The 18,692-nt window shown below is 41.7% G+C and overlaps 1 protein-coding gene across 3 annotated transcripts; it reads left to right on the top strand.

Moving 5' to 3' along the window:
• The first annotated feature begins 450 nt into the window (after window positions 1–450).
• LOC102147573 (zinc finger protein 211) lies at window positions 451–18,166 on the top strand. Of its 3 annotated transcripts, none has more exons than XM_023651522.2 (5): window positions 451–754; window positions 1,328–1,366; window positions 2,005–2,131; window positions 13,653–13,775; window positions 14,429–18,166. In XM_023651522.2, the coding sequence occupies exons 1-5, from the start codon at window positions 722–724 to the stop codon at window positions 15,892–15,894; spliced, it is 1,788 nt and encodes a 595-aa protein (XP_023507290.1). In that variant the 5' UTR covers window positions 451–721; the 3' UTR covers window positions 15,895–18,166. The 3 variants fall into 3 exon arrangements, with proteins under 3 accessions (XP_023507290.1, XP_070081142.1, XP_023507291.1); XM_070225041.1 differs by having other exon boundaries at window positions 1,258–1,366; XM_023651523.2 differs by lacking the exon at window positions 1,328–1,366.
• The last annotated feature ends 526 nt before the right edge of the window (window positions 18,167–18,692 follow it).

Raw genomic sequence — 18,692 nt, 5'->3', positions numbered from 1 at the left:
TGACAGACCAGGTTAGTTGTTGACCAGACCCTCAGTAACCCTTTCTTTGCCTGGTTCTGTAGTCACAAACCTACTGAAGCTCACAAAAAGGAATTTAACCCTTCCTGCTGCATGCACTTGAAGCGCAGTAAGATAATGTTTATTTGCTTCCAGCTATCAGGGGATGTCCACAAGAGTCGGCTTCTGGGAGTCTGAACAATTAAGACTCCCTAGAATTCGGACTGCCGCCCCTTTAAGAAGGAGCGAAGCCCCTTCCCCGCACTTCAAGTATAGCGAGGTCATTTCCCAGTGGCCCCCGGAGCGGCTAAGCCATCGTCTCTGAGAGTTTTCTGCGCGGGTTCCAGACTTGTTAGGCCGCGAGAACTACATTGCCCAGAAAGCTATGCGTTGAGCGGCAGCGGCGATCATCCAATGAAACTCCAGAAAGAGGGCATTTCCGCTAGGGCAAATAGCATTGAGGCGGGACTCCAGCGTTTGTTGTGGCGGTCCTTCCAGCGGCCGTCCGGTCTGTTTTCCCGGTCAGGGGCTCTGGCGCCGAAGCGCCGCGTCGGAGCTGAGGGGACTGACGAGTAGGCGCGGGAGGAGGCACCGTCCCCGCGGCCCAGGCGGCTCTGAGGCTCGGCGACGCCGCCCGGGGCCCCGCGCCAGGCCCGGGCCAGGGAGCGCCGCGCCCGGCGCCTCGTCTCCCGCCGCTCCCGGCCCCGCTCCGCCCCCGAGGCCGATGGCGGCGGCCGCGCGGAGGGAGCCGGCTCAGGTGAGCGCTCGGCTCCGGGCCGCCCCGCCCGCAGCGCAGCCCGAGCTCCAGCCCTCGGGCGGGCGCTGCTCCCGGGCCTGCAGCCCAGGCCCCGGGGCCGGGCCGGGGAGGCGCTCGTGGGGCCTGTGGCTGCGGACGGGGGTCCCGGGCGGAGGGGGCGGCGGGGCCGGGAACATGGGAGAAACTTGGGGTCCGTGTTGCTTCTTCAGGGAAGCACAGTTGGGTAGAGTCGCCGCTGCCGTCGCAGGCTGAGGGGCTGCACCGTCCTTCTCAGGCCCTTGGGAGCCGTGGAGAATTTTGAGCAAAAGAGAGACAGGATCTGAGTGCGGGTTTGAAAAATCCCCTAAAGTCTGTTCAGTTCAAGAACAGAGTGCAGAGGGTGATGAGGAAGTTGAGGCAGAGGGAGGTCGAGAGCGCACAGCTCATCGCAGCACAGGGGCAGCACAGGGGTAGCACAGGGGTTAGACGGTCCCTCCGAGGGTTCCTGTTCTGGTGCCTGCCAGGAGTGGAGGGAAGGCCAGAGCCTATGGAGCACCGCCATGTCACGTCCCTCTAAGACCTGCCTCTCCCCAGGTTTCCATGGCTGCGGGAGTGCTTTTGGAACCTATACGGGTAAGTGGAGGTTGTCCCAGTCCCACACTGGTCCCATCCCATACTGTCTGCAGATTGTGGTGTCATGAGACTTCACGTGTTGCTCTCCCAGCCCTTGGGTTTGGTGACCCTTGGAGAATCCCCAAGCTCAGGGTCCTGAGTGTAGTCCAGGGATTATGTGTTGGGGTTCCCATTTCAGGCTATCAGTGGAAAGAGGTGTGGAAGCTTATCACAAGAACAGGAGTCAGTATGTGGAACTGCTTGGAGGTGAAGCTGAGCTGGTTCAGGGAAGGCCAGGTCTCCTTTCTGGTGAGAAGAGACTGCAGGGATGGGGTAGGGAGGCAGAAGTAAGTCGTGGAACCACTGCCAGTGAAGTTAGGCATCTATTCTGGAGGCCATGGAAGCTCTAGGTCACAGGAGGGAGGTGATCTTATCTAGGTCCTAATGGGCTCCATGTGATTCCAGAGTGGAAAACAGTGAACACAGTGATTAATGGGAGTGTGAGGAGAGAGCAGACACCAATGGCATGAGGGTCTGGTATCTTCTCTTATTTGCGGATCTCGGGAGGAAGATGGACATGGGGTAGATGGATGGTGAGATAGATTGTGGGTCTTCAAGAGTGAGGCCGTTAATGGTTTCATCTGTCTTTATTCTGGCAGGGAAGTGTAACCTTTGAGGACGTGGCCCTATATTTCTCCTGGGAGGAATGGGATCTCCTTGATGAGGCTCAGAGACGCCTGTACCACGATGTGATGATGGAGAACTTTGCACTTACATCCTCTCTGGGTAAGACTCACACTCACCCCGTGCCCTGGACAAGGCTCTGCCTTTCTCTTTTCCCCAGGGGCGGCTGTGTCTTTCTTGCCTCTGAACCATGGGCACTGCTTCTTTCTCCTTTCCCTGAGTGGGTGCTGTGGTTACTGGGATGTGCTGAGTGCATCCCCACTTCTCTTCCCTTATGACCCCAACCAACGCCTGCTTCCCCAAAAGCCTCACAGGGAAGGATTTGAGATCAGTAGTCTTGAGGTCAGCCTAATGGATTCTACATGGTCGCTGCTTTCACAGATTGTTCTTGCAAGATGCTCCTCTAAGGTTCTTTTCCCTTTTTTTCTAATTGTGATAAAGTATACTTAAGAAATTTACTGTATCTAAGTGGCATTTAGTGCATTCTCATTGTTGTGCAACTATCAGAATCATGCATCCACAGAAGTTTTTCATCTTGCATACTGAAACTACCCATTAAACAATACCTCCCCCCGTCCACTGGCAACCACCGTTCTACTTTCTGTATCTATGAATTTGACTACTCTAAATATCTCATATGAGTAGAATCACATGGTAGTTGTCCCTTTCTGTCTGGCTATTTCACTTAGCATAATATCTTAAAGGTTCGTCTGTGTTGTAGCGTGTGTCGGAATTTCCTTCTTTTTTAAGACTTAATCTGATGTATGTATGTACGTACCACATTTTGTTTGTCCATTCATCCATCAATGGACACTTGGATTGCTTCCACCGTTTGGCTGTTATAAGTAGTGCTGCTAGGAACATGTACGTACAGATATCTTTTAGTGTCCCTACTTTAATTCTTTTGGCTATATATCCAGAACTGGAATTGCTGCATCATATGATAATTGTATTTTTAATTCTTTGAGGAACCACCGTACTGTTTTCCCCATCAGCTGCACTGTTTTATAGTTCTACCAGCAGTGCACAAAGGTTCCAGTTTCTCGGTCCTTGCCAACATTTGTTTTCTGTTTTTCTGTTAATAGCCATCCTGTGAGTGTGAAGTTGTGTCTCATTTTGGTTTTAATTTGCCCTTCTCTAACGGTTAGTAGTGTTAAGCATCTTTTTGTATACTTATTGGCCATTTGTATATCTTCTTTAGAGAAAGGTCTGTTCAAGTCTTTTGCTCATTTTTGAATCAAGTTGTTTGGTTTTTTTGTTGTTGAGTTTTAGTTGTCTATATATTCTAGATATTAATCCCTTCTCAGATATGTGATTTGCAAATATTTTCTCCCATTCTGTGGGTTGCTTTTTTTACTATTTTTATAGTGTCTTTTGATATACAAAAGTTGTTAATTGTGATGAAGTCCAGTTTGCCTGTTTTTCTTTTGTTGCTTGTGCCTTTGATGTTGTATCCAAGGAATCATTGCCGAATGCAATGTCAGGAAGCTTTTCCTCTTATGTTTCCTTTTAAGAATTTTATTGTTATAGCTCTTGAGTTTTGATTTTTGATCCATTTTGAGTTAATTTTTATATATGGTGTAAGGTAAGAGTCCAACTTCATTTTTATGCATGTGAATATCCAGTTTTCCCAGCACCGTGTCTTTAAAAGTCTGTTCTTCCCCCATTGAATGGCCTTCGCCTCTTTGTTGAAAATCATTTGACCACATGTATATACGGGCTCTTTATTCTATTCCTTGGTCTACATGTCTGTCTTTATGCCCGTGTCACACTGTTTTGATTACTGTAGCTTTGCAGCAAGATCTGAAATTAAGAAGTGTGACTCCTCCAACTTTGGCCTTTTTCAGGATTATTTTAGCTATTCAGTGTCCCTTGAGATTCCATATGAAGTTTAGGTCGAATTTTGTATATTACTGCAAAAAATGTCATTGGGATTTTGATAGGATTACATTGAATCTGTAAATGGCTTTGGGTAGTATTGACATCTTAACAATATTAAGTCTTCCAGTCCGTGAATATAAATGTCTTTCCATTTATTAATGTCTCTTTAATACTTTTTAGCAATGTTTTGTAATTTTTAGTGCCCATGTGGTTTACTTCTTTGGTTAATTTCTGAGTATTCTTTTCATACTATTATAAGTGTGTTGTTTTTCTTTGTTTCCTTTTAGAATGTTCATTATCAGTGTATAGAAATACAACTGACTTTTTGTTCTATTTGTATCCTGTTACTTTGCTGAATTCATTCATTCTAACAGTTTTTTTGTGAAATCTTTAGGGTTTTCTGTGTATAATGTATTCATGGGCAGAGATCATTTTACTTCTTCCTTTCCCTTTTGGATGCCTTCTGTTTCTTTTTCTTGCCTAATTACTCTGTCTAGAACTTCCAGTACGGTGTTGAATAGTAGTGGCGAAAGCTGGCATCCTTTTCTTGTTCCTGATCTTGGAGGAAAAATTTTCAGTCTTTCACCATTGAGTATTAGCCATTGATTTTTAATTTTTTGCTTTTATTATGTTAAGGTAGTTTCTTTCTATTCCTAGTTTGTTGAGTATTTTCATCATGAAAAGTGTTAAATTTTGTCACATGCTTTTTGTGCATCTATTGAGATGATCATATGATTTTTTCCTCTTCTGTTAATGTGGTATTATTACATTGATTGATTGTATATTGAACCATCTTTGCATTCTGGGAATAAATCTCAGTTGGTTGTGGTGTATATAATCGTCTTAATATGCTGAATTCAGTTTGCTAGTATTTTGTTGATCATTTTTGCATCAATGATCATCAAGTATATTGATCTGTAGTTTTCTTTTCTTGTAGTGTCTTTGTCTGTTTTTGATATCAGAGTAATGCTGGCCTCATAGATTGAGTGTAGAAGTGTTCTCTGTTCATTTTCTTGCAAGAGTTTGAAAAGGAAAGGTTATAGTTCTTCATTAAATAGTTGATAGAATTCACTAGTGAGGCCTACAGGTCCAGGGCTTTTCTTTGTCGAGTTTTTGATTAGTGATTCAGTCTCCATAACTAGTACTTTTTATAATCTCTCTTATTTCAGTGGAGTTGGCAGTAATGTCCCCACTTTCATTTTAGTATTTTGAATCTTCTAATTTTATTTTTAGTCAATCTAAGGTAAAGGTTTGCCAATTTTGGTAGTCTTTTTAAAGAACCAACTTTTGGTTTTGTTGATTTTTCTCTATTGTTTCTCTCTTCTCTATTTATCTCAGATCTGATCTTGATTATTCCTTTTTTTCTGTTAGCTTTGGATTTAGTTTGTTCTTTTTGTAGTTCCTTATATTGTAAAGTTAGGCTGTTGACTTGAGACTTTTCTCCTTTTTTAATGTAAGTGTTTATAGTTATAAATTTCCCCCTTAGCACTGCTTTTGCTGCATCACACAATTGTATACTGTGTTTCGTTTTCATTTATCTCTAAGTATTTTCTAATTTCCCTTATAGTTCTTCTTTGATCCATTGGTTGTTTAATTTCCACATTTGTGACTTTTCCAGTTTTCCTTCAGTTTTTGATTCCTAACTTCCTCCCATTGTGGAAAGATACTTTGTGTGATGTCTCTATCTTTAAATCTAATAAGGCTTATTTGTGGCCTAACATATGCTTATCCTAGAAAATGTCCCATGTGCACCTGAGAGGAATGTGTTTTCTGTCGTTGTTGGGTAGGGTGTTCTGTATATACTTATTGGATCTAGTTAGTTTATTGTGTTGTTCAGTTCCTCTACTTCCTTCTATGTGTTTATTCTATCTATAATTGAGAGTGGGGTATTGATGTCTCCAACTATTAATGTAGAACTGTCTGTTTCTCCTTTCAGTTCTGTTAATTTTTGCTTCATATATTTTGCTGGTCTCTTATTGGGAGCATAAATGTTTATAATTTTTATATCTTGTATATTGAATCTTTTATTTATATATAATATCCTTATTTGTCTCTTAAAAACTTTTTTGATGCAAAGTCTCTATCGTCTGGATATTAGTATAGCCATCCCTGCTCTCTTTGCGTTACTATTTGCACGGAATCTGTTTTCCCAAACTTTTGCTTTCAATTTCTTTGTGTCTTTCGGTCTTAAGTATGTGTCTTGTAGATGGCATATAGTTGCATCATATTTTATCCATTCTGCTAGTCTTTGTCTTTTGCTTGGAGAATTTAATCCATTTACATTTAGAGTAATCATTGATGAGGAGGGACTTCTGTCATTTTGCTGTTTGTTTTCTATATGCCTTATAGCTTTTTTGTCCCTTAATTCCTGCATTATTGTCTTTTTTGTTCAGTTGGGGTTTTGTAGGGAAATGTTTTAATTCTTTTGTTGTTTCCTTTATGTACTTTCTGTAGCTATTTTTTTTGTAGTTACCATGGGGATTACATGTAACATATTAAAATTGTAATACCTAATTTAAATTTATACAAACTTCACTTCAATTTTTTTTTTAAAAAACTCTGCTTCTATACAGCTTCATCACCGCCTCCCAGTTATTGATGTCACAGAATTACATCTTTATATGTTGTGTGTCCAAAAACTTAGACTAATAATTGTTTTCCAAGTATTACTCTCTTAAATAACGTAGAAAACAAATAGTGGCATTATAGGTTCAAGTTACAATAAAACCAGCTTTTATAATTGTGGATGTATTTAACTTTATCAAAGATCTTTATTTCTTTAAATGGCTTTAGGTTACCATCTAGTGTCCTTTCATTTCAACCTGAAGGACCCCCTTTAGTATTTCTTGCAGGACATATCTAGTAGTAAGGAATTTCCTCGGCGTTTGTTTATCTATGTTGCCTTAATTCCAGCCCCCCCCCCCTTTTTTTTGGTGAGGAAGATTGGCCCTTAGCTGAAAACTGGACAATCCTCCTCATTTTGTTTGAGGAAGACTGTCACTGACCCAACATCTGTGCCAATCCTCCTCTATTTTATGTGGGATACCGCCACAGTGTGGCTTGATGAGCTTTGCTAGGTCTGTGCCCAGGATCTGAACCTGCAAACCATGGGCTGTGAAAGCAGAGCACGCAAATTTAGCCACTATGCCACTGGGCCTCCCTGCTCTGCCCATTTTTTGGTCAGGTTGTTAGTCTTTTTGTTATTGAGTTATATGAGTTCTTCATATATTTTGGCGATTAACCCCTTGTCGGATGTATGATTTGTAAATATTTTCTCCCAATTGGGTTGTCTTTTCGTTTTGTTCATGATGTCCTTTGCCTTACAGAAATTTTTTAGTCTGATATGATCCCCTTTGTTTATTTTTTCACTTGTTTCCCATTCCTAGGTAGACTTGATATTCAAAAAGATTCTGCTGAGACTGATGTAAAAGAGTATACTGCCTCATTTTCTTCTAGGAGTTTTATGGTTTCAGGTCTTGCCTTCAAGTCTTTGATCATTTTCAGTCAATTTTTGTGTGTGGTGTAAGATAATGGTCTACTTTCATCCTTTTGCATGTGGCTGTCCAGTTTTCCCAACTTTATTTATTGAAGACACTTTTCTTTCTCCATTGTATAGTCTTGACTCATTTGTCAAAGATTAGCTATCCATGAATGTATGGTTTTATTTCTGGGCTTTCAATTCTGTTTCATTGATCTGTGTGTCTGTTTTTGTGCCAGAACCATATTGTTTTGGTTACTATAGCTTTGTAGTGTATTTTGAAGTCAGGGATTGTGATGCCTCCAGCTTTGTTCCTTTTTCTCAGGATTGCTTTGGCTATTTGGAGTCTTTTCTTGTTCCATACAAATTTCAGGATTCTTTGTTCTATTTCCATGAAGAATATCACTGGGATTCTGACTGGGATTGCATTGACCCTGTAGATTGCTTTAGGTAGTATGGACATTTTAACTATGTTTATTCTTCCAATCCATGAGCGTGGGCTGTCTTTCCATTTCTTTATGTCGTCCTCAGTTTCTTTCAGTTGTGTGTCTTACAGTTTTCAGTGTATAGATCTTTCAAATCCTTGGTTACATTTATTCCTAGATACTTTATTCTTTTTGTTGCGATTGTAAATGGGATTGTATTCTTGACTTCTCTTTCTGCTAATTCATTATTAGTGTATAGAAATGCAACTGAATTTTGTAAGTTGATACTGTACCCTGGAACTTTGCTGTAGTTCTTGATTATTTCTAATAGCTTTCTGGTGGATTCTTTAGAGTTTTCCATATGTAGAATCATGTCATCTGCAAACAGCGAGAGTATTACTTCTTCCTTTCCAATTTGGATACCTTTTATTTTCTTTTTCTTGCCTAATTGCTCTGGCCAAAACCTCCAGTACTATGTTGAATAGTAGTGGCAAGAGTGGACACCTTGGTCTTGTTCCTGTTCTCAGAGGAATGGCTTTCAGTTTTTCTCTGAGTATGATGTTGGCTGTGGGTTTGTCATGTATGACCTTTAATATGTTGAGGTACTTTCCTTCTATACCCATTTTATTGAGAGTTTTTATCATAAATGGATGTTGGATCTTGTCAAATGCTTTCTCTGCATCTATTTGGGATGATTATGTGATTTTTATTACTTATTTTGTTAATGTAGTGTATCACATTGACTTGCAGATGTTGAACCATCCCTGTCTCCCTGGTATAAATCCCACTTGATCATGGTGTATGATCTTTTTAATGTATTGCTGTATTTGATTTGCCAATATTTTGTTCAGGTTTTTTGCTTCTGTGTTCATCAGTGGTGTGGGCCTGTAATTTTCCTTCTTTGTGTTGTGCCTTGTGTGATTTTGGTATTAGTGTAATGTTGGCCTTATAGCATGAGTTAGGAAGGTTCCATATTCTTTAATATTTTGGAATAATTTGAGAAGGACAAGTATTAAATCTTTGAGTGTTTGGTAGAATTCTCCAGAGAGCCATCTGGTCCTGGACTTTTGTTTTTTGGTAGGTTTTTGGTTACTGTTTCAATCTCTTTATTTGTGATTGATCTGTTCACATTCCCTATTTCTTCTTGATTCAGTTTTGGAAGGTTGTATGAGTCTAAAAATTTATCCATCTCTTCTACGTTATCCATTAGGCTGGTATTTATTTGAGCCGTCTGACTTTTTTTCTTTTTCTTTTTTTTTTCCTTTTTCTCCCCAAAGCCCCCCAGTACATAGTTGTGTATTCTTCATTGTGGGTCCTTCTAGTTGTAGCATGTGGGACGCTGCCTCAGCATGGTTTGATGAGCAGTGCCATGTCTGTGCCCAGGATTCTAACCAACGAAACAGTGGGCCGCCTGCAGCGGAGCGCGCACACTTAACCACTCGGCCACGGGGCCAGCCCCCGTCTGACTTTTTTTCTTAGCGAGTCTGGCTAAGGGTTTGCCAATTTTGTTGTCTTCTCCAAGAACCAGCTTAGTTTCATTGATCCTTTCTATTGTTTTTTAGTCGTTATTTCATTTATTTCTGCTCTAGATTTTATTATTTCCTTCCTTCTGCTGACTTTGGGCCTTGTTCTTTTCTAGTTCTGTTAGGTGTGGTTTAAGATTACCTAGTGGAAATTTTTCTTGTTTGTTGAGGTAGACCTGTATTGCTATAAATTTCCCTCTTAGGACTGTTTTTGCTGCATCCCATAAAAGTTGGTATGTTGTGTTTTCGTTTTCATTTGTCTTTGGGTATTTTTTTATTTCTTCTTTGTTTCTTCATTGATCCAGTGGTTGTTCAGTAGCATGTTGTTTAGTTTCCTCATATTTGTGACTTTCCCTGCCTTTTTCTTTTCTTTTCTTTTTTTTTAGGAAGATTAGCCCTGAGCTAACTGCTGCCAATCCTCTTTTTGCTGAGGAAGACTGGCCCTGAGCTAACATCCATGCCCATCTTCCTCTACTTTATATATGGACACCTACCATAGCATGGCTTTTGCCAAGTGGTGCTAAGTCCACACCTGGGATCCGAACCAGCGAACCCTGGGCTGCCACCGGGCTGGCCCCTCCCTGCCTTTTTCTTGTAGCTGACTTCTAGTTTCTTAGCATTGTGATCAAAAAAGATGCTTGATATGATTTCAGCCTTCTTAAATTTTTGAGGCTTGCCTTGTTTCCCAGCATATGGTCTGTCTTTGAGAATGTTCCATGTGCACTTGAGAAGAAGGTGTATTCTGTTGATTTGGGATGGAATGTTCTACATATTTCTAAGTCCATCTAGTTTGGTATTTCACTTAAGGCCACTGTTTCCTTGTTGACTTTCTGTCTGAATGACCCATCCATTGATGTAAGTGGGGTGTTGAGGTCCCTTACTATTATTGTGTTGCTTGTCAGTTTCTCCCATTAGGTACATTAATAGTTGCTTTTCGTACTTTGGTGCTCCTGTGTTAGGTGCATATATATTTGTATATATTATGTCCTCTTGGTGGAATGTCCCTTTTCTCATTATATATTGATTTTCTTTGTCTCTCATTGTCCTTTTTTATCTTGAAGTCTTCTTTGTCTGATGTAAGTATGGCAACACCTGCTTTCTTTGCTTGCCATTTGCTTGGAGTATCATTTTCCATCCCTTCACTCTGAGTCTGTGTTTGTCCTTAGAGCTGAGATGTCTTTGGTGGAGGCAGCATATTGTTGGGTCTTGTTTTTTAATCCTTCCAGCCATTCTGTGTCTTTTGATTGGATAACTCTATCCATTTACATTAAAAGTGATTATTGTTGTATGAGGGCTTAATACCGACATTTTGTCACTTGTTTTCCAGTTGTTTTATATTTCTGTTGTTTCCTTTTCCTGGTATTTCTGACTGCCATTTCAGTTTGGTGGTTTTCACTGATGGTTTTCTCAGTTTTCTCTTTATTTATGATTTGTGGCTCTGTTGTGATTTTTTGTTAAGTGGTACCATGAGGTTTGTATAAAAGATCTCAAAGATAAGATAGTCCATTTCCTGATAGCCTGTTGACTCCATTAGCCGAAGCAGGTCCCATCCTTTTCTTCTTCCCCTTCTGAGTTATTGTTGACACAAATTATTCTTTTTTATGTGTTGTGTGTTTGAGACTAAATTGAAGTGTTTATAATTATTTTTGATACTTTCCTTCCCTTTATCTTTTATAATTTATTGTTTACTAACGTATTCTGATATAGAGCTGCAATTTGTTGGTTCTGTCTGTCTCCTTGCTCACAGTTTTATAAATCTGGTTTTTTCAGATGAGAGGGCTCCTTTCAACATTTCTTTTGAGGCAAGCCTAGTGGTGATTAATTCCCTCAGCTGTTGTTTATCTGGGAAAGCTTTTATTTCTCCATCATACCTGAAGGGTAGTTTCACTGGATAGGGTATTCTTGGCTGAGCGTTTTTGTCTTTCAGTGTTTTGAATATATCATTCCATTCTCTCCTAGCTTGTAGGGTTTCTGCTGAGAAATTGGCTGAAAGCCTGATAGGAGTTCCGTTGTAGGTTGTTTTCTTCTGTCTTGCTGCCCTTAATGTTTTTTCTTTGTCATAGACTTTTGCCAGTTTTAATAGTTTATGTTTTGGAGGAGGTCATTTTGCATTGTTGTAATTAAGAGTTCTATTTGCTTCATGTAGTTGTAAGTCCAGTTCTTTCCCCAGGTTTGGGAAGTTCTCAGCTATTATTTCTTTGAATAAGTTCTCTACTCCTTTCTCCCTCACTTCTCTGTCTGGAATACCTATAGTCCTTATGTTGCTTTTCCTGATGAGTCGGATATTCCTCAAATAATTTCTTCATTTCTTAAAAATCTCAGTTCTGTCTCCTCCACCTGAAGCATTTCTGTATTTCTAACCTCTAAATCATTAATTATTTCCTCCGTGATGTCAGCTCCTTTTTTATGGTTTCTGTATTATTTTTTTTATGAAATGTGTTCTTCTCTTTGGTTTTTTTTTTTTTTAAACTTCAGTGTCTTTGGTGAAGTATTCCTTCTCATTAATTTTATTCAGGACCTCTTTGAACTGTTTTTCTGAGTTTTCTTATAACTTGCTGAGTTTCTTTACTACAACTATTTTGAATTCTCTGTTATTTAGATTGTAAATTTCTGTGAGTTCAGGGTGGTTTCCGGAGATTTGTCATTTTCTTTCTGCTCTGAAGTGTTAATGTAGTTCTTCATACTGTTTGATGAATTGATCCTTTGCTGGCACATTTGTGATAGTGTCAGGTCGCAGATTCCACCTGCCACCAGTAGGGGCAGCAGGAGCTGTGTTTCTGATCCTGCCCCATCAGATGGAAGGTGTGCCAGTAGGGCCACTCTGCGTTTGTGCAGCCTGGCTACAGCTGCTTGATGGGTCATGCATGCACTCATGCATGCATGCACTCGTGGAGCCTTTGTGCTCCCCTGGCAGGTCATTCTTGTGTGAGTGGGACTGCTGCACTGAGCAGGCGACTGGCCGAGCTACTGCACTAGGTGGGAGGAGAAGGGCACTTTCTTTAGCATGAGGGATGGCTCTGCCCTTGCAGGTAGCTTGGCTGAGCTGCTGTGCTTGGTAGGTGGGGCTCCCTTGTGAGGGCTGAGCTGTCATTCTGCCGGGAGCATTCCTGTGGGTGGGGCTGCCATGGCACAGTGGGTAATCCTGCGGGCCTGGCCACCACTCCAAAAACATTCACATCCAGTCTGGGCTGCTTCCACCTCCTCTTACAATCATGCTGGCCACTGTGTGAGGACCTGTGACCTGGATGACTGCCCCTGCAGAGGGTGAGGGGTCTGCTCACCCAGTTCCACCGCTTCACAGGGATCCAGTCCACCCACCTTCAGATGTATGGCTGTGTGAATCTCTCAGGCATCCTGTTGTGCTGTGTAGGGAATCCTCTGTTGGTTAATGAATGTCCATTTAGTTGTAACTTAGAGGGGAGAGACAAAGGGAACCACTCACTCCACCTTCATGCTGATGTCACTCAGCAGTTTCTCTTGATTTGAGTGTTTCCTTAGAATGGGCCATACTTTCCTGTTGTTCCATATGTTGTGTGATTTTTGGTTGAAAACTGGACGTTTGTATCTTATGATGTAGTAACTCTAGAAATCCAATCCTCGCCCCTTCTTAGGGTTTGCTCTTGGGTTTTATTGTGGCTAATTTGTTTGTTTAATGATTGTAGGGTGTCTCTGTGCTGGAGATTAGCGTGAGGTGTAAACTTAAGGTCTTCTCAGGTGTTTTTGAGCCTGTACCTTTCTCTGGATGTGCACAGTGACTTTCTAAATTCCTCTGTATATGTGATTGATGTTGAGTGTCCAAGTCCTTGAATTTCTGCTTCCCAAAAGGGGAATAAAAGGAAAATCAGGGGAGGGGGGTGGAGGAATAGATGCCTGCCCTTTAAATCATGTGAAGTCAGAACAGATCCCTGATATTTATACAACAGAGTTCTATTGCCCACCTGGCTCCTGCATTCTGCTCTAGGAACATGTGTATAGCTGCCTGCCCTAGGCCTCAGAGTTAGGGAATTGGGGGAGTTGGCAGATGGATAACTGGTACCATGCTAAGAGCTGAAGTTGACCAGAATTAAATCAGTTTAGCATGTTGCAAGCCTTCAATAGACTCAAGAGTTGCAAAATAGTTGTATCAGATTGATTCTTCCTGGGCAGTGTTGTCCAGGTGGAGAGACAGATTCCTGGTGTTTGCTTCTCTGCCATCTTCCCTCTAGCTGTGCCTGGAGGTACTTAGTATACTATTTAAGTATGTATCCTGTGATCTGTTGTGTGCTGAGTTGTTCTCGTCCAGTACTGGCCACTGACCTGTCCTGTTTCTCCCTTAGGATTTGGATCCTCCAGGCCCCATGCAGTTGCTCAGCTGGGGATAGAGGAAGACTCCTCTGTGCTTCACGGGATGGACATGACTCCAGTCTCAGCAAGATGGGCTCACAGGGGGCGTGACCCAGGTGAATGGCAATTAGGGGAAGATGTTATGTCAGGGCTATGTTCACATCATCCCACGAACTTGTCCTGCTTGTGTTTTGATGCCATTGCCAGTGGCCACATCTCACTTCTACCTTCCCTCTCCATTCTTGACACTGTGCCAACTTGTCCTTTCTACTAGTCATTTTTATTCAGACTCCAGCTCAGGGCTAATCCGCATTCTCTGGACTGCTTATCTCACTCTCACACTGCTCCCTCCACAGTACTTTCCAACAATGTTGTGTCCTGAATTGTGCCCGTGTGTTTTAATAATCCTTGAACACCAGTTACTTTGTGCCAGTCAGGTTTTCCTGGGGCTGGACATAGACCTCTGCACAGCATCACATGGCACCAGCACACGTAATGCCGCTAAAAGCCATTGACAGAAGAATAATGTGCCTTTCACTCTGGGCCTTGCCCTTGCCTTGTGTCCTGTGCCTGATAGGCCTGTCCAGTCCTGTGACCTTAGGGGCCCTAGTAGTGCATAACAGCTGCTTCCTCAGTCAGACCTCAGCTCCCTTTTACTGAAAGCAGTCCCATGGACTGGTTCCTGAATGTATCACATGTGCATTTGTGATGGTTTTGCCCCCTCCCAATAAATTCAATGTGTACTTCACTGTCACTTCTTTGCTTTCAGGTTGTTGTGTAGTTGAAGATGGAGATGCACCTTCTGAACAGAGCCTTTCTGTACAAGGAGAGTCACAGGTCGGGACTCTTAGGGCAGGTTCATCTCCCCGGAAGTCCCAGCCCTTTGAGATGGGTGGCCTGATCTTGAGAGACGTTTTGCCCTTGGCTGAGCACCAGGGAACATATCTTGGGCAGGAAACATACACATGTCAGAAACAATTCTATCTCACTGCCAACCTTCAACAGGGGCAGCACATTATAGAGAAACCCTTCAGAAGTTATGTGGACAGAGCCTCGTTTATGAAGGACTGCACAGTCCCTGCATCAGGGAAGTCCCTTACATGTGAGGAGATTGGGAAGGACTTTTTAGCCAGCATGGAATTTATCCGTCAGTATCTCACTCACACTGGGGAGAAGCCAAACAGTAGTGAGTGTGAGGCTGTGTTTCGCAGTCGAAAAAGTCATCACAACTGGGGAGAATGCAAGACAGCCTTCAGCTGCACGGACACACTTGTTCAGGACCAGAGAGTCCTTGCTGGAGACGGGCTTTATGAGTGCGGCAAATGTGGAAAGGCCTGTACCCGAAGGTGTAACCTCATTCAGCACCAGAAAGTTCACAGTGGGGAAAGACCGTATGAGTGCAGTGAATGTGGAAAATTCTTTACTTACTACTCCAGCTTCATTATACATCGGAGAGTTCACACTGGAGAAAGGCCTTATGAGTGTAGTGAATGTGGGAAATCTTTTAGCCAAAGCTACAGCCTCAATAGCCATAGGAAAGTTCACACTGGAGAAAAGCCTTATGCATGCAGGGAATGTGGAAAATCATTTAGCCAAAGGTCCAACCTCATTCAACATCAGAGAGTTCACACTGGAGAAAGGCCTTATGAGTGCAGCGAATGTGGAAAATCCTTCAGCCAAAACTTTAGCCTCATTTACCACCGGAGAGTTCACACTGGCGAAAGGCCTCATCATTGCAATGAATGTGGGAAATCCTTTAGTCGAAGCTCCAGCCTCATTCACCACAGGAGACTACATACTGGAGAAAGACCTTATGAGTGCAGTAAATGTGGGAAATCCTTTAAGCAAAGCTCTAGCTTCAGTTCACATCGGAAAGTCCATACGGGAGAAAGGCCTTATGAGTGTGAAGAATGTGGCAAATCTTTTAGCCATAGCTCTAACCTCAAGAACCACTGGAGAGTTCACACTGGAGAAAGACCTATTGAGTGCAGTGAATGTGGGAAATCTTTTAGCTGCAAATCTAACCTTGTTAAACACCTGAGAGTTCACACTGGTGAAAGGCCTTATGAGTGTCGGGAATGTGGAAAATCCTTTAGCCAAAGCTCCAGCCTCATTCAACACCAGAGAGTTCACACTGGAAAAAGGCCCTATGAATGCAGTGAATGTGGGAAATCCTATAGCTGCAAATCTGACCTCATTCAACACCAGAGACTTCATGCTGGAGAAAAGCCTTAGATGTAGAGGACATGCAATTTCCTTTTAGTATAATTACACTGGAAGAGAGAACTTAGGAGGGTACCATTTACCTTAATTAAAGCCAGTACATCTGAAAATCCACAGCGGGCAGATTCTCCTTAAGTTCCAGTTATGTGGGAATCTTTAAAGAGCTGTGTTAGACTTTCTAACCTGCCCAGGGCCCTTGCCAGATTTATGTCACTGCCAGTTTCTGTGACAGAATTCATTCCACCTCTGCCACCTGGCAGGTCCACACAGTGTGCATTGGGTACCACACCAGTATGTTCGGGGAAGCTGGCCTCTATCCCCTCCTAATTTGTTGGAGGAAATGCTGAATTCTGCTGGTGACTTGTTGGAGTTTATATTTTCAAGAAATGTCTGTTTCATGTGACACTTCTCTTGGGTTTTCCCAACCTCTAAGTCACCAACCTGGGTGTTGCCTGACTCTTACTGCTTTGTTTTTTGCAATAATAAAGGCATTGTTTAAGCCACCTTTCATCTTGGGGTTCTGTTCCCTGTGTGAGGTGATTTGAACACTTGGGCTCGGCCAGCATTAAGTAGTGAAGAGCTTTTGTGGGGGTCCAGTGCTTTGTGTGTCTCAGAGACAACAGTATGATGGAAGAATATACCTCTCTTTCCTTTTTTTTTTTGTTTTAAAGATTTTTTATTTTTTTCCTTTTTCTCCCCAAAGCCCCATGGTACATAGGTGTATATTTTTAGTTGTGGGTCCTTCTGGTTGTGGCATGTGGGACGCTGCCTCAGCATGGCCTGATGAGCAGTGCCATCTCTGTGCCCAGGATTTGAACTGGCAAAACCCTGAGCCGCCGAAGCAGAGTGCGCAAACTTCACTTGGCCACGGGGCCGGCCCCATATACCTCTCTTTTCAATTTTGGCCTTATTTACATTATTTCTCAAGATCTCCTAGGAAAGACTCTAGGGCTTTGTAGTCCTAATTTGTGGACTGGGTGTCAGGATTTTTTGTGAGCTCAGAGAATACCCTGAGGAGTAAGGAAGTTGTGACAACCTCCAATGCTTCTTGGAACAATATGAATTGCTTTTCTTGTTTATGATGGCCATCACATAATGCTCAGCGTGTCTAGGGGAATCTCTCACAAGAATCTCTGCCCAAGATCCTGCAAGGAGCCATGTGTCCTCATACCCAGAATTCACTAGGCTAGGGTCATTGTAAGACTACAGGGCCCTGGGGGAACCATAACTGGTATACTAACACTGGAGTGAAGGAGACTGAATTAAATGGAATGTGCCCCTTCTAAAATTACATCAACAAATACCCCAGTGACTGTGACTGTGAAGGATCAGTGTGCACAGAAATTCTCAGGACCTCCAGGCATGTGTATGTTTTGTAGTTGAGATCATTGTCAGAGAAAATAAAGCTGCTGGTTTTGTGGATCCCCTTAGCCTTTCTGGGGTATTCACCAGAAGGCCATTGCTACACAGGCAGGAAAACAAGCATAGATTGAATTGAGATCCCTTAGTCCAGTGATGTGGCTCTGTGACCTAGCCAGCATTCCTGTTGACCCAGGTGGAAACAAACTTCGTTGTTCATCGATATTTGCTACCAGTAAGGCAAGGCTGCTCCTCCAAGGTCATCAGGAAAGAGAGTCAATATAGGATTGCCAAACCTGATTTTCTGAAAAGAGTATGAGATCTACATTTTTCTTTTGAACCATTTTATAAAGCTTTTTTCAGGTATAGTTGACATGCAATATACTGCACCTATTTGAAGTGTACAATTTAATTTTGACATACATATATAAGCCCATGAAACCTCATCCTAATCATGATAATGAACATGTCCATCACCCCTAATTTACCTCATGATATTTATAATCTGTCCTTGCCATCCCCAGGCCTTTAAGCAACCATTGATTTACCTTTATTTATAATAGATGAATTTGTATTTTCTAGAATTTTATATGATTTGATTCATAAAGTGTTTATTTTTTTCTCATTTCATTCATGGTTCTTAATTATTTTGAGATTCTTCAATGATGCTTATTTGAGTAGTTCATTCTTTTTATCATGAGTAGTATCTTGCCATGGATATTCCATTTGTTTGTCCATTCATCTGTTTATGGGCATTTGGGTTGCTTCCAGTTTTGACTGTTGAAAATGGAGCTGCTGAAACATTTGCCTATGATACTCTTTGTGTATGTATGTTTCACTTCTCTTGTGTTAGTAACCCAAAGTACAATGCCTGAGTCATAGAATAGGTGAATGTTTAAGTTATTAATAAACATCTAAACTGTTATCTAGAATGGTTGTTCACTTTTGCATACCCACCGGGGTATGTGTGTCTTCCAGTTATCCCACATCCTTGGAAATACTTGGTATGCTCAGTCATTTGAAATTAGCCTTTTAATAAGCAACTAGTATTAGTTGCATTTCCCTAACGATTCATCATATTGAGCATTTTTTCATGTGTTTTTTTGCCATCTGTGTATCTTCAGTAGAATGTCTGTTCATATCTTTTACCTATTTTTTAATATGAATTGTGGCTTTTTCCCTTTTTATTAACAAATAAACTCATTTTTGTTCCTCTTTTTTGTATTATGACCACATACACTTTTAAGTATAATCTGCATTATTCACATATTCTCAAGTTTAGACTTCCAATAATATAATTAGTTAAATCTTGGTTCTGCTTTAGTGTTTTCCAATTTCCCTGGTGTAAATACTCCCACATGGCCAGTTACATGATGTCACTGAACACGGACTTGGGAAGACTTGCCAGAGGCACGTCATTCTGTTTCCACCTTAATGATTCAATGGCTGCA

The sequence above is a fragment of the Equus caballus genome, chromosome 10 (assembly GCF_041296265.1).
Source record: "Equus caballus isolate H_3958 breed thoroughbred chromosome 10, TB-T2T, whole genome shotgun sequence".
Taxonomy (NCBI): domain Eukaryota; kingdom Metazoa; phylum Chordata; class Mammalia; order Perissodactyla; family Equidae; genus Equus; species Equus caballus.
The sequence above is the reverse complement of the archived record's forward strand: the minus strand, read 5'-3'. Positions and strand labels throughout refer to the sequence as shown.

Excerpts from the sequence above, each read along its gene's own strand:
- LOC102147573 (XM_023651522.2), top strand. The coding sequence starts at position 722 with ATGGCGGCGGCCGCGCGGAGGGAGCCGGCTCAG. Across the intron at positions 2,132-13,652 it reads TGCACTTACATCCTCTCTGG|GATTTGGATCCTCCAGGCCC; the intron begins GTAAGACTCACA and ends TTTCTCCCTTAG. Across the intron at positions 13,776-14,428 it reads TCACAGGGGGCGTGACCCAG|GTTGTTGTGTAGTTGAAGAT; the intron begins GTGAATGGCAAT and ends CTTTGCTTTCAG.